Source organism: Macrobrachium rosenbergii, chromosome 2 (assembly GCF_040412425.1).
Source record: "Macrobrachium rosenbergii isolate ZJJX-2024 chromosome 2, ASM4041242v1, whole genome shotgun sequence".
Lineage (NCBI taxonomy): Eukaryota > Metazoa > Arthropoda > Malacostraca > Decapoda > Palaemonidae > Macrobrachium > Macrobrachium rosenbergii.
In genome coordinates, this window is record NC_089742.1 from 22,401,867 (window position 1) to 22,415,516 (window position 13,650).

The 13,650-nt window shown below is 34.3% G+C and overlaps 1 protein-coding gene across 1 annotated transcript; it reads right to left on the reverse strand.

Annotated features, from left to right (window-relative positions):
- Positions 1 to 992: 992 nt before the first annotated feature.
- Positions 993 to 12,422, reverse strand: LOC136844041 (uncharacterized). Its single transcript, XM_067113058.1, has 2 exons — positions 12,274 to 12,422; positions 993 to 2,149 (listed from the first exon to the last, which is right to left on the reverse strand). The coding sequence occupies exon 2, from the start codon at positions 2,126 to 2,128 to the stop codon at positions 1,256 to 1,258; it is 873 nt and encodes a 290-aa protein (XP_066969159.1). The 5' UTR covers positions 2,129 to 2,149; positions 12,274 to 12,422; the 3' UTR covers positions 993 to 1,255.
- Positions 12,423 to 13,650: the final 1,228 nt, after the last annotated feature.

Below are 13,650 nucleotides of genomic sequence, written 5' to 3' on the forward strand. Positions count from 1 at the left end.
CTATCTTTTACGGTTTAACAGCAAAAGTCTCTAATGGTCGTGAAATGTTCTTTTTTATCGCTAAAAAAGAGAAAACACTTCGCTTACTTTCCTTGCCAATACTCCATCCTAAATGGTACTAGAGTTAATCATCTTAAATGATACTATAATTTATCATCTTAAATAGTACTAGAATTTATAATCTTAAATGGTACTAGATTTTATCATCTTAAATAGTACTAGAATTTATCTTAATCTTAAATAGTACTAGAATTTATCATCTTAAATGGTACCAGAATTTATCATCTTAAATAGTACTAGAATTTATCATCTTAAATGATACTAGAATTTATCATTCCATCCTCTACTTTTTCCAATTTATTATGATGGAGAACGTAACGCCCAAAGGGGTTTTTAACCCTACTGGCCTTCCAACCTTCCCCCCCTTTTTTTGTTGATAACCACCCAGTTATCTTTCCCATGAAAAAAATAATCACTTACAGCCGGCTCGAATGAGCAAACGACAACAACAACAACAACAACAGCAAAATGTTGGTTCTTCTGGGTTGTTCGTCTGGACAAGATCCCGCGCTCTCAAAAGATCCAGTTAATATAATAACGTAAACTCTGGTTGCACTTCCTTCCCGAAATAGCCCGAAGTGTTTAGACAAAGCAATTGTCTGAATGGCTTAGCGGCAGAAAAACAGTTTACCTGAACTTCTGAAGTCTAGGATTTTATTGCCAGTTTAAAAAAAGAAAGTCAGTTACGCAGAATTAATGCCAAATTCCGAGGCACTCTGGATATATATATATATATATATATATATGTATGTATATATATATCATTTATTTATATAAACAAATATATATATGTATTTAAAGTTATATTTATATATACTGGAAACTAATAAACTATTGTAAACGTTATTCATTTTCATTTATTTATATAAACAAAGACTTATAATATGCAAAAAGTTATCTTTCGGATCTACGGAAACTAATGAAACTATTAGTAAACTTTATTCATTTTTCTTTATTTATAAAACATAATGACTTATAATATCGCAAAACAGTCATAAAATATCCACAAATAATTCTTAACAAACAACTGAACTGAAACTCTCTTTATCAGTTATATATACATACATACATACATACATACATACATACATATATATATATACACACACATATATATATATATATATATGTGTGTGTGTGTGTGTGTGTGTTATTGAATGTGTTCGTTTGTATATGTATCAGGTAGACTTGTACTTCACTTGGACGAATAAGCATCAACAACATCTTGCTTCATCTTCTTCATTAGTTTGAGAACGACTTTGTTACTTTCGTAGTGGTGACAATGCTGACATAGCATCCGAATGATGCAATACATTGGACCTTGGAACGGTGACCCTATGAACTTCACTTTAATGTAATATTTTTCAGCATTTTCGTGCAGTCTCAGATGCAGATCGTAAAGTAAATAGCATCCTAACTCAAGGTAATTATTGTAGAGACAGCACGACAGGAAATACACGGAGAAGAACAGAATGTACAGTATCAAATCGACGACAGGCTTCGGCAAGAGATTTGCGAGGAATGGCCTGGCCCACTCGCAGCCTCCGTGAGTGATTGGGGTGGAACTTTTCACATTAAGTACTGACGACCCGTATCTGAATTCCTCCCAAATATTGACGAGGACTTCCCTGTCGAGTTTTTGATGTTGCCGCCCATCGAAGTTCTCTTCGGGTCCCGGCAGTGAATCAGTATTATTCCTGCACGCTTCTGCAGCAGCCAGAGGGATTTTTGCACTTCCCCTACCCTTTTTGCCAAAGTTTTTTGGACCCTTAGTGAAATGACCGTAAAGTTTTGCTAAACGTAAAGCTTCTTTGATTCGGAAATGTCTGTGGAGACGATGCTCTTGAATGAGAGGCGGTGGTATCCTTCTCTCATGCAGGGAATGGTGTTCAAAATTTATAGTAGGGGCTTTGGGAGACATTTTCCTAAGAATAACCACAGGATTGCCCAGTGTCTCTCCACTCTCAGTGTCTCTTTGAAGTCTGCCATCTTCCCCTTGCTGTTCAGAGTCAGACATAAATCCCAGCTGACTTTCCCTCTGATGCCATCCTCTGCTTATCATCGCCATCTTATGGACTCATCGAACAAACTGAAAAAACAAAAGATGAACTTGTAAGTAAAAGTCTTTATTTTTTTACTTAATATCTAAATTTCACTGTTACTCCTGTCAACTCTCATCTAATTTTCTGATATTTTTCTCAAAGCTTCTTTTATCACAAAGTAATGCAAACAAGGAAACAATTGTTTTTGTCAACATTAAGTTCTATTAAAAAGCGAAGCATATTTCGTATATCAAAGTAGAATCAACTGGTTTGGTGCAAAAAAGAACATGAGAGAGAGAGAGAGAGAGAGAGAGAGAGAGAGAGAGAGAGAGAGAGAGAGAGAGAGAGAGATATGAATGATCATGATTATTAATAAAGAATTCTAGAACTGTCATTTTAAAAACAAACTGTTTGGAATTCCTGATTATTAGTTGATCTGAAAAAAGAAATTACAAGAAATTTCAAAATTCAAAGGTTTATCCCATCAGCTAAGGCCTGACAGCATCTGGCAATTAGTTATGCAAGTGATTTATTTCCTTGGTAATAAAGTACTGAGCAACTCAGCGTAAAGAGGGAAGCAAAATTGCAAACAAATTTTTAGATCAGGAGATCATGTCTTTAACCTTGCACAATTCGATCGAGTTGTCATAAGTTCAGAACTTGAAAGCAGACGGTACTTTATTGTAAAATAAACTTGAATGTACTAAGAATTTTAGCAAACCCGTTCCTTTTGTTTTCTTATTAACTAGCAAGATTTCAGGCGATAAATACTTATAATTGCCATATTTATTAATACAAAAAAAAAAAATCAAATTAATTCTGAGAAACAATACTGGTATATTAGAATTCAATAATCAGCTCATAAAAATTTTTCATGTTTTTAAATAAATAAGTAACGTTCCATGCCCTCTCGTAATCACACGTTTGTAGCAGACAACTGAGAACAGAATTTATGAATGAAGTTAGAACGAGAGGAGAAATGAATTAAAACAGATAAAGTAAGGAAAATAATGAGGAGTGTGCAATAAATGGGAAAATTTGAAGAGTCTGTTGAGCCCACTCTTTTTCAAGAGCTTGGCCAGTCTTTCAGCAACACACACACACACACACACACACGCAACAAATTAGTAAAACAGCAACGCAAAACACCAAGTAACCGGTAGTTCAGGAGAAAATATACAGTGCGTTTCGGTTGACTGATAACAACTGTAACTCGAATTCTGATTGGTAGTCGTATACGGGTTACCATGGCAACCTGATGTTTACACAGAGCACTGAAATAAAAAACTATCTAATTTTTAAAAAAGTATAAAAAATAATAAACTTTTCAAAATATATATATATAGAAACGATATAAAACTATTCTTTTTTATATTAAAAGATGAGAGGAGATTTCATGAATACCATCACCAAAATATTTCTTCAATAGTTTACTTTTAGCATACTGGCGATACTGCTAAGTTTCGTCTGTTTTTTGTACACATTGCCTCAAGCTATGGAAACAATGGTCTCTCTTGTAAACAAACTTCCTTTAATGCTTTTCTACTTATGTAAAGGAAACTATGACTCACCTGAAAGCATCAAAATTGTAAGCTACTTCGATAGTTTTATAAATTTAATTTGTGGACGGATAAATTTAGTGGATAATTGCAGAAGAAAGTTGCAAGATAGTGACATCTGACAACTATTTCGTAGTAGTAAAATGCCACTAGCCCTTTGATTTACTACTCACAGCAGGAGTAAATAATAAAAGGCAGACAACGACCTGTCGTGTTTAACATAATGGCAACGTGAAATTAAGCCAACTATATAACATTGCATACAGTAATAATGACTTGGTACGAATATCAAATTCATGAGAGGAAAGTTTGTTTACAAGGTGTCATTGTTCTCCTAACTTGAGGTAACGTATAAGAACACCAGACGACTTTTAGCAGTATCGCCAAAACTTATAAAAATAACCCTTTACAGAAATGTTTTAATGATGGTAATCAGTAGGATGTTTCTTAGCTGTTTAATATTAAAAATAACGTAAAATATGTGAACATTTCATTTTTACATAAAAAATAAATTTATTAAGTAATCTATTTTAACAGTACAATAGTTTTTCCCTTGAAATAAACCTGTAAACAACGGTTACCAAGGTAACGACTACGAGACAACCAATCAGAACAAGAGTTAGAGTAATTTCATTGACCAATAGAAACATAGTATGTATTTCCCGCCTAAACTAACAGTACATCGTAAGCTCCTCTCACTTTATGCGTTGCTGTTTGAAAGAAACATTTTGACCCTAGATATTTACCAGTAGTAAGTTGCAACATATTTAAAAAAATTAAGGCGATTCTTAATGCATTTACCCTGTAAATATATACAATTGTGCAATTTCATTAGTAAAATGAATGAATGTAGGTGACTTGACTCCACAGAAATTACAATCATCAGAAACCCAAAAAATCTTTTAATGAGACATGTCCCTGTGTGGGTGGCCTTCTCTCTCAGGTGTTATCAGTAATGACATATATTTTTGTGGTTCGTCTTATATTTTGTAATGAACTGAAATTCTTTTGAAGTTCTGAATAGTACAAGGAAATATCCTGTTATATATTCTTAATTTCCTTTAATAAAATGTTTCGCCATGAGAATAATCATGAATTGGTTTTGAAGAATCCTTACACATACACTCTAAGGGATAAAAAAAACATCAAATAGAAGTTTTTTACTCATATTCGGGCCAAAATTTGCGAATTTCATTTTTCTCCAAATAGCACCACATAAATAAGAGGAACTCTCGATATACTGTTAGTTTCGGCGGGAAATATTTACTGTCTTTTGATTGGCTGCTAAAAACAAGCATATCACGAATTCTTATTGGTTGTTCCATTCTTGTTTACCAACAGCCTCTACTTCATTCATAAAAATTACAGACATGCAGGAATCCCAACAGTTTTATGCCCTGCTGTTGGAAAACCCTTGTATATTTTTGAGTTTAGAGAAGGAACTGTTTAATTGTGAATGATTGCAAGACTTTTGCAATATCAGATTCTCTTGATGAGTTCATTTATCTAAGGTTACAAATACGAAAATGAAAAGAGTTTATTGCAATTTTATTCAGTGCTATGGAATCTTGCTGTTGTGTAAATTTACATTTTCTTATATTTATTTTCAACAATTTGGAGCTTTCCTCTGTTTTTCGAACTACACTGAGAATTTTACAGAAATAAGACTGAATGAGGAAATAAAAACAGTTTTACTCTCTTTATAACAGAAAAAATATTTCTGACACAAGGAGATTACAATAAATAATGGAATTTTTAACATTATATAAAACGTCTTTTACCATTAATGATATTGCAAACTACTGTCATTAAGTTCAAATGATCAACATAGATCCTAAAAAATTAGTAAAAAGAAAAAATCCCAAAGTGGGCTCAAAATTTGCGACTACCATTTTTTTTAAACAGCAACACATAAGTAAGAGGACCTCTCGATATACAATTAGTTTAGGCGGGAAATTATATACTGCGTTTTGACTGGCTGCTAAATACAAGTACTATAACACGAATTCTTATTGGTAGTCCTGTAGTTGTTTCCATGGGGACCATTGTTTACAAACAAGCTCCTTACTTCATTCATAAAAATTATGGACATGCAGAAATCCCTCCAGTTTTATGGGTTGCTGTTGGAAACCCTTGTAAACACAAAGGGAATTTTGTTCTTTCTGTTATTGTACTTTTATGTTAATATTTTTGGGTTCAGAGGAGGAACTGTAAAAGAATCTAGTCATTGTAATAATTCTGATTGTCTGCAATGTTTTTGCAACATATCAGTTTCTAAACTTCTGTAAATAAAAAGTGCTATCTGAGGTTAAAAATACAAAAATGAAATGCGTTATTGCAGTTTTATTCATTGGTCACAAATCTCGTTGCAAAAAGCTTGCAATATATATGGAAGGTCCTCTGGCAAATTCTCAGCAATGCAAAATAACCCTCAAGAGCTATTTTATAAATTTACATTTTTTTTATAATAATCCTTGACAGTATTCCTTATTTGGCGTTTCACTGTATATTTCTAAACTGGAAATATATTTACATTAAGAATTTGCAGTGAGTTGAAATTCTGTTTCCTTTCCTTTCTTTCTTTGAAGCTTGCTGAAACCCCAACTAGACAGAGTCAACAGGTTATAAACCCCAAAGGGCTCTTACGGGAAATCAGCCAGCAGAGGAAGACAAGCTATTGGAAAAGTTGATAAATGAGTAAATATGAGGGAATAGAAAATAAAACCAACACACCTGAAATTAAGGAGACGTCAGCAGAAAGCAGGAATGAATTTGCTCTTCGCTTAAAAATTTGGATGTCAAAAGATTCCACAACTGCAATAAGCAAACTATTCCACATTTTAGCTGTAGCCAAGATAAAACTTCTAGCAAGCTAAACAGTATTAAACCTGATGCTAAAAAAACCAGTTAAGTCAGTAAAGAAGAGTGCAGAGGATGTTTATCATTATAGTACGTATTATGCAACAAACATAATAAACTCACTTTACGTCTATGTCACAAGTCAACAGTGAGAGTTGGCAAAATAAGCTTGACTGGTGACATAACCCTGCCCAAGAGCTGGGATGAGCGTCAGCACAGAAGACCACGTTGGAGAACAATATTCCAAAAAGGGAAGAAGAAAATTAAAACACTTAGATATAATAGCTTCATCCCGAAACATTATAAAGCATTTCTGCAAGAAACCAACTACTTGAGAACAGAGGAAGCAATACTGTGTACATGCTTCTCAAAAGTAAATTTCTTATCAAAATTTACATCCAGTTTCTTAAAAGAGTCAATGACATTTAAAATTATACCATTTGGATGTAAATCAGGATGCAAAGGCAAAAGTGTTTTGTATCGAATAACTAGTATACTTTGAGATTTAGAAGGGTCAAGCTTCGTGCCCCAAATCCTACTCCATTCATGAATACGTGCCAGATCTCTATTCAAGGATTGTGCAACCACAGAACTAAGGCGCGGAGAAGGAACAGCTGCTAGTAGAGTAATCATCGGCATATGCAATCAATTTGTTCTCCAGACCTTGCCGTATGTCACTAGTGTAGATAAAAATAGCAAAGGTCCACTGCTTTGAAGAACACCTGAAATAATATTACGAAAGCTACTATGCTGGCCATTAAGACAGACCCTTTGGGTAGAACCCATTAAGAATTCGTTCAAAATATCAGTAAAAGACCCACCAATTCCCAATAATCTTAGCTTTTAGATAAGTGCTTCACGATTCACACGGTTAATGGCTGCACTAAAATATAAGCCGAGCATGCGTGCCTCTGCACCCTCATGAAGAGCACTCTGCAAGACGGTAGATATTGACACGATTGCATCACAAGTACCAAGGCCTTCACGAAACCTAAACTGTAATGCTGGTAACAGATAATAATAATATCTTCAACAAACCTACAAAGACGCTCAAAGAGCGCCTTCTTAATTACCTTAGATAAAACAGGGAAACTGAAATTGACTTACATTCTTAGAGGCATGAAAACGGACTTCAGTCCTTTAGCCCCTTCTCCAAACGAAAGAAAAACTAACTAAGTCCGACTGATCGTCTGAAAATAGTAGTAATCTTAGGAGCAATGAAATCAGCAGTCTTTTTAAAAAAGATGGGGAAGATCACATTAGGGCCTGTGCCACCATAACTATCAAGGACCAGAAGTAAAGTTTTGACTTCTCTAGACCTGAAGAACATTGAGCACAACTAAGACTCTGGAAAATACGGCTGGAGAACACCATGGACTCACTACTCACTGCACTTGAGCCAAAAGCTTTGCCTTCTGCTTAGGGCAATGTACAGCAGTTCCATCAACTCCTACAAGGGAAGGCATGCCTGAATGAACTCCTCGCCCTCCCCCACTAAAAAAAAAAAAGAACTGAATGAGGCACTAAAAACCCAACTGGATTCATTTTTAAATGTCAAAATATTTCTGACATACAGAAATTGCAATAAATAACAGAATTATTAATTCTTTTGTCTTCAATTTATCAGTCTTTTCTTTGATATGAAGTTGCTCTGACGGCGTTCTTTAGTATTTACTGAAAATTAAGATAAAAGACCATAATCAACGTGTCTTACCTCCGAAGATGGAAAAGCATATGGTATCCAGATTTCTAAATTTTGGTTATAACTTTGCAAATTACTGTCAATGGGCCTCTGAAGTCATAAACCCAACAAAAATAGTTAGCTTAGGCGGGAAATACATTCTGCCCTTCTGTCATTTCAGCCATATTGCAGGGTGCCCAGAAATGTCCCGAATGATAAGGCTACAGCCTTGAGTGTTTTGGGGGTCAAACGGACTTTTCTTTCAAACTGAAAAAAATGCATCCTAATGAAAAGCAATTGATCACTATGCATGGAAAATGGCCACATTTGCACAACTGGTTGCAATTGATCACTATTCGGGCCATTTTTGGACACTCCTGCAATATGGCCAAATTGCAGTCAATTGTGCAAATGTAGCCAATTTCCATGCATAGTGATCAATTGCTTGCCATCAGGCTTTATTTTTATCTGTTTGAAGGAAAGTCCGCTTGACCCCCAAAAAGCATCCATTCTGGCCATTTTTGGGCACCCCTGCAATATGGCCGAATTGCAGTCGATTGTGCAAATGCGGCCATTTTTCATGCATAGTGATCAATTGCTTGCCATTAGGCAGTATTCTTCTCAACAAGCGTAACTCCAATTCTTATTGGTTGTTCCATAGTTGTTTCCATGGTAACCATTGTTTACAAACAGCCCTATACTTCATTTCTTAAAAATTACGGACTACTGAAAAACCCTCTAGTCGTATGAGCTGCTGTTGGAAACCTTCATAAACCCTGTGCTTCTGGATGTTTTAGGGTTTTAAAGAAGAAGAGTAAAATACCACAATATCTCATGGCTAGTTCAATCATTTAAACTTATTTGAAAATAAAAAAAGTGGCATCTGGATTTAAAAACTGAAAAACGATTACTGCAGGATGACTCAGCGGTGTTGACTCATTTGCGCTGCGAAAAAATTGCAATGTGAGGAAGAACCTCGAGCATACTCGAAGCCATGGACCTCAGGCTATGAATTCCTGGTGTTGAGGAATGGAAGAAGCTCATATACACAAAAACAAATTAATGAAGACGGAACGAAAAGAGAACTAAATAAAAATAAATGAAGGGAGGCAGCAAGGGATTAAATGAACTTTAAAATGGGGACGATTGATTCCAGAGGCTAATTAGGAATATTTAACGGGATTGTTGAGTCCACTCTTCTTCACGGGAGTGAAGCCTTGAAGTGAATGTAAATGAAAGAAAATATTTACAACTACTGATGTAAATGTTCCTACACGTAAAGTTAGAAGGTTCGAGAGGGGAGAGTTGGCAAGAATCTGTAAAAAAAAAAGTTAGAGTTTGTGAAAAGATATGCAGAGCAGGTGTTAATGTGGTTTGTTCATGTAAAGAAAATGGGCGAATGTAGAATGGCCAGCGCTTACAGTATTTTAACGTATGTATACAGAGGAAGATGAGGGACTTTATATGAAGAAGAACGAGAAAATAATAATCTCGCTAGACCACAGTTTTAAACTTGAGTGAAACAGGCCTTTTGTCTAAACATTAAAAACTTTGATGAACGTGTAGTCTCACACTAGCAGTCTTGTAAATACGCTTAAAATTGTAATTATAGGTTATATATATATATATATATATATATATATATATATATTATATATATATATATATATATATATATATATATATATATATATATATATATATATATATATATATATATATCTTTCTGGTAATTCATAGTGTGTTAGCCTTTTGGTATATAATTAATGTAGTCAAGAAAGAAAGCCTTTTGATGGAAAGGAATTATCAACACCTTGGCACAGCCTTGTTATAAAAGTACAAAAACAAACACATACACACATATATATACATATATATACATATATATATATATATATATATATATATATATATATATATATATATATATATATATATATATATATATATATATATTATACATGTGTGTGTATTTGTTTGTGCGTTTATGAAAAGGCAATGCCAAGGTGTTGATAATTCCTTTCCTTCAAAAGGCTTTCTTTTCTTGACTACATTAGTTATGTCAATTATATACCAAAGGACACTGGGCACGCGCGGTGCGATGCATACGCTGTAGTGAATTACCGAAGAAATTAAAAGGAACATCAAAGGCACAGCTACTTTGATCGAGAACAATCTACCATTCTGCAAAATTCTCACAGATTAAAAAAAAATAATAATAATAATGGCCAATGTACCACGATCCTTTGAAGGAAAAAACATTTAGTTCAGGGAAAGTGAAGGTTATCATCTCTCAGCTGAGATTAGTTACTGCGTTTGCCGAGAGCAACCAGATCCGCTGAACAGCAGCACCAATACGCAGTAGATGTGCCTCGCTGTCGAACCTCTCAGCTCCAGAGGTCCTTTATTCCTCACACCGTTGGGCTGTGGAACAGCCTCCCAGAGGATTGTCGTGCAATTGGAACTTTAGAAGTTAAAGCGAAAATGCAGTGTATTACTACCATAATACTATTCTTCTTGCATTTGAATACATTTTTATATATTTATCTATTTATTAATTAATTTTTTTCCTTTTTTAATAAGTTGGGTCTCTTCTTTCTGTATTTCCCTTTACTTCCTCTTACTTCTTCCCAGTGAACACCATATTCTTTGGAAGCTTGAATTTCAAGTTAATGGTCTCTGTGGGCTTGTTCCATATGAATAGGGCTCAGCTACTGCGTAATAATAATAATAATAATAATAATAATAATAATAATAATAATAAAGGTCCGTTAAAAAAAAGACGACTACTAAGGTTGTACAAAACAAGGTCTAGAGAATGTTTGGTTGTACATATCCTACCAGTATGAAAGCTCTGTGAAAACGTTTTTATAGATTTTAAGAGCAGGCAAGATCCACCATAACCTTGCGACTAGTTATACCCATAAAAATAACATTCGAGCAGGTCTAAAGTTATATCAAAACAATAAAAACGTTTGTAAAGATCTAAGTATTACGACATGGAAAGATTTTAAAAGAAAATGTGTTACGTAACGTATAAAACATGTGTTTCTTTTCTTCCATACGTGCTGAATCCTAATTTCGTTTAGCCTTGGTCCACAGAGAAGCTAATGGTATTTCTTGGTGTCAACTGAATTGTTAATGAATAACAGTCTTGGCCTTGAACATTTAGAGAGAGAGAGAGAGAGAGAGAGAGAGAGAGAGAGAGAGAGAGAGAGAGAGAGAGAGAGAGAGAGAGAGAGAGCTTTAAACAGGAAGAAGTAACAGTTTTCCGTGATCTTAAATCTACCTAATATCGAAAACATTACATGAGAAGAACTTGGACGTATTTTGAAGGAAGAAAATACAACATGAGAATAAACATTCACACTAGAAATGAGAATGGGCTCCGTGTGTGTGAAATTGACCTTGAGATGATTCCTGCCCTCACCACAACGGTACGCGCAAGGCACTACATTACAGTATATATAGCAACAATTATTAATCTCTATTTCTGGTATTTCGTCTAACAAATTTTCATCAGTTTATTTTTGCTTTTATAATCTCGATATTTCGTCTTTTACTATTTATACATAGATTCTTTAGACTTTATTTTGTTTACTTCTAATTGAAAGTATAAGTACCGTAGTTCTTAAAAGACAGACTGTCTATGACACAGCAAGTGGAGGAAAAGAATTAAATACCAGATGGGAAAATCCTGATGAATAAATTCGGGTAAGAAGTCCAGTAAGCCTGGGAGCTTATGATGCAACTCTATCGTTTCTTATCAGCTTTGCGTTGGTGTTCGACGTTTAAATGGAAAAACATGGCCCAACTTTTACTGAATTCACTAAATTACCCAAGGAATTAAATAAATCAGCACTTTTCCATGAATTCCTGACGCTGAGAATGATTTTTAGGCATTTCCATAACTTATTGAAGAGTAAGAACTGTGAAATGTTCCAAGTTACGATGAAGTTTGAACAAGAAGAGAAGCAGAGATTAATAATCTTCATGCGCAAACCCGGGTTTGCCTTCATTTTCGTCACGACACCCTTTCAGCAGCAACTGGTAACGTGTATCTATCACTTACGGTGAACGTAAGCCGTCGAAAAATAATCCTGAAGCATGACCAAACTCAAATCCCGGACAACACCAGAGAGTTTCACCACCGGCAACGTAGTAGGCAACACTGCTAGGCTCGGTTGTCACGCAGTCGACTTTTCTCGACGTCACTGGGCGTCCTTTACTTCAGATTATCATCCTGAGCCGACGGAGATAAAACACATTTGCTTATCTCGTAATCTGTATTTTAGTGTAGTAATCATATTTATGACATCCACTTATCACTGTAGATATAGACAGAAGTTTCCAAGTACAAAGTCTTCGATTATTTTTATTTTACTAGTATTTACTTTTGGAAGTCGCGTCGAAGGCTCTCACACGATTATATGGGTCATGCCTATAATGCTACTTTTATTGCGCCTCGATTGACTTGGTAGTTAGACGACTATGTGGGAAGCCCTGTAATTGGTAATGTATGTATATAAATACACTGTGAGTGATTTGTTTGTATGTATTTTATATATATATATACACACACACACACACACATATATATATATAATATATAATATATATATATATATATATATATATATATATATGCATATATATATATATATATATATATATATATATATATATATATATATATATATATATATATACATAATGTAACAATGACCTTCCTAGACTACCTTGTCGGCTTATGTAAGTAAAATTACTGGAGTTTGAAACTGCATGTTGCTTTGAATAGCAATATCATTATTGATCTGTCAGTTCCCCAAGTTGTATTGGAGAACCTTATCATTTAATGGATTTTTTCCCTTTGGCTTTTATACATGCAATGGTGTGCCTTCCTCTTAAAGTATGTATTAAAATTTAAACTCAAAAACTCTACAGTTTGGCAGATAGATATCTGATTGTCTCGTTTTCAGATCAATGTAAAGTCTATTCCCAATTGATATTCTACAGGAGGACTTCGATACTAAACATTTATCATTATATAGACCTGCTGTTTCGAAATTTGTAATTTCAGACTCAGTTCTTTGTTCATATTCAAGAAAGTATTCATCAAGATTGTGTTCGTTGTTAATATACTGTATATTTGGTGAACTATCTGCCCAATGTACGTTATGGCATGCATTACTAAGTCATGTTTGACCTATTAATTTTTCTAAAATTTTGCAAAATTTTCATCATCGCGGTGTTGTGTTTTGCTTGTGACATTCTTTCCATTAACTTATTTTTCCTGCCCTTTAGTTATGGATGGATGTTGATATTTAGGGCAAAGGCCCAGGCATGCCATTCAGCGCCGTAATGGAAAGAAAATAAATTATGTTAAAGTTAGAATTCATGAAGGAAATGATTAATAAATAAAATGAAGTGATGTGTTTGAATGACTATA

What these genes read in the sequence shown, in the direction of transcription:
- LOC136844041 (XM_067113058.1), bottom strand. Translation starts at nt 2,128, where the DNA reads ATGGCGATGATAAGCAGAGGATGGCATCAGAGGGAAAGTCAGCTGGGA.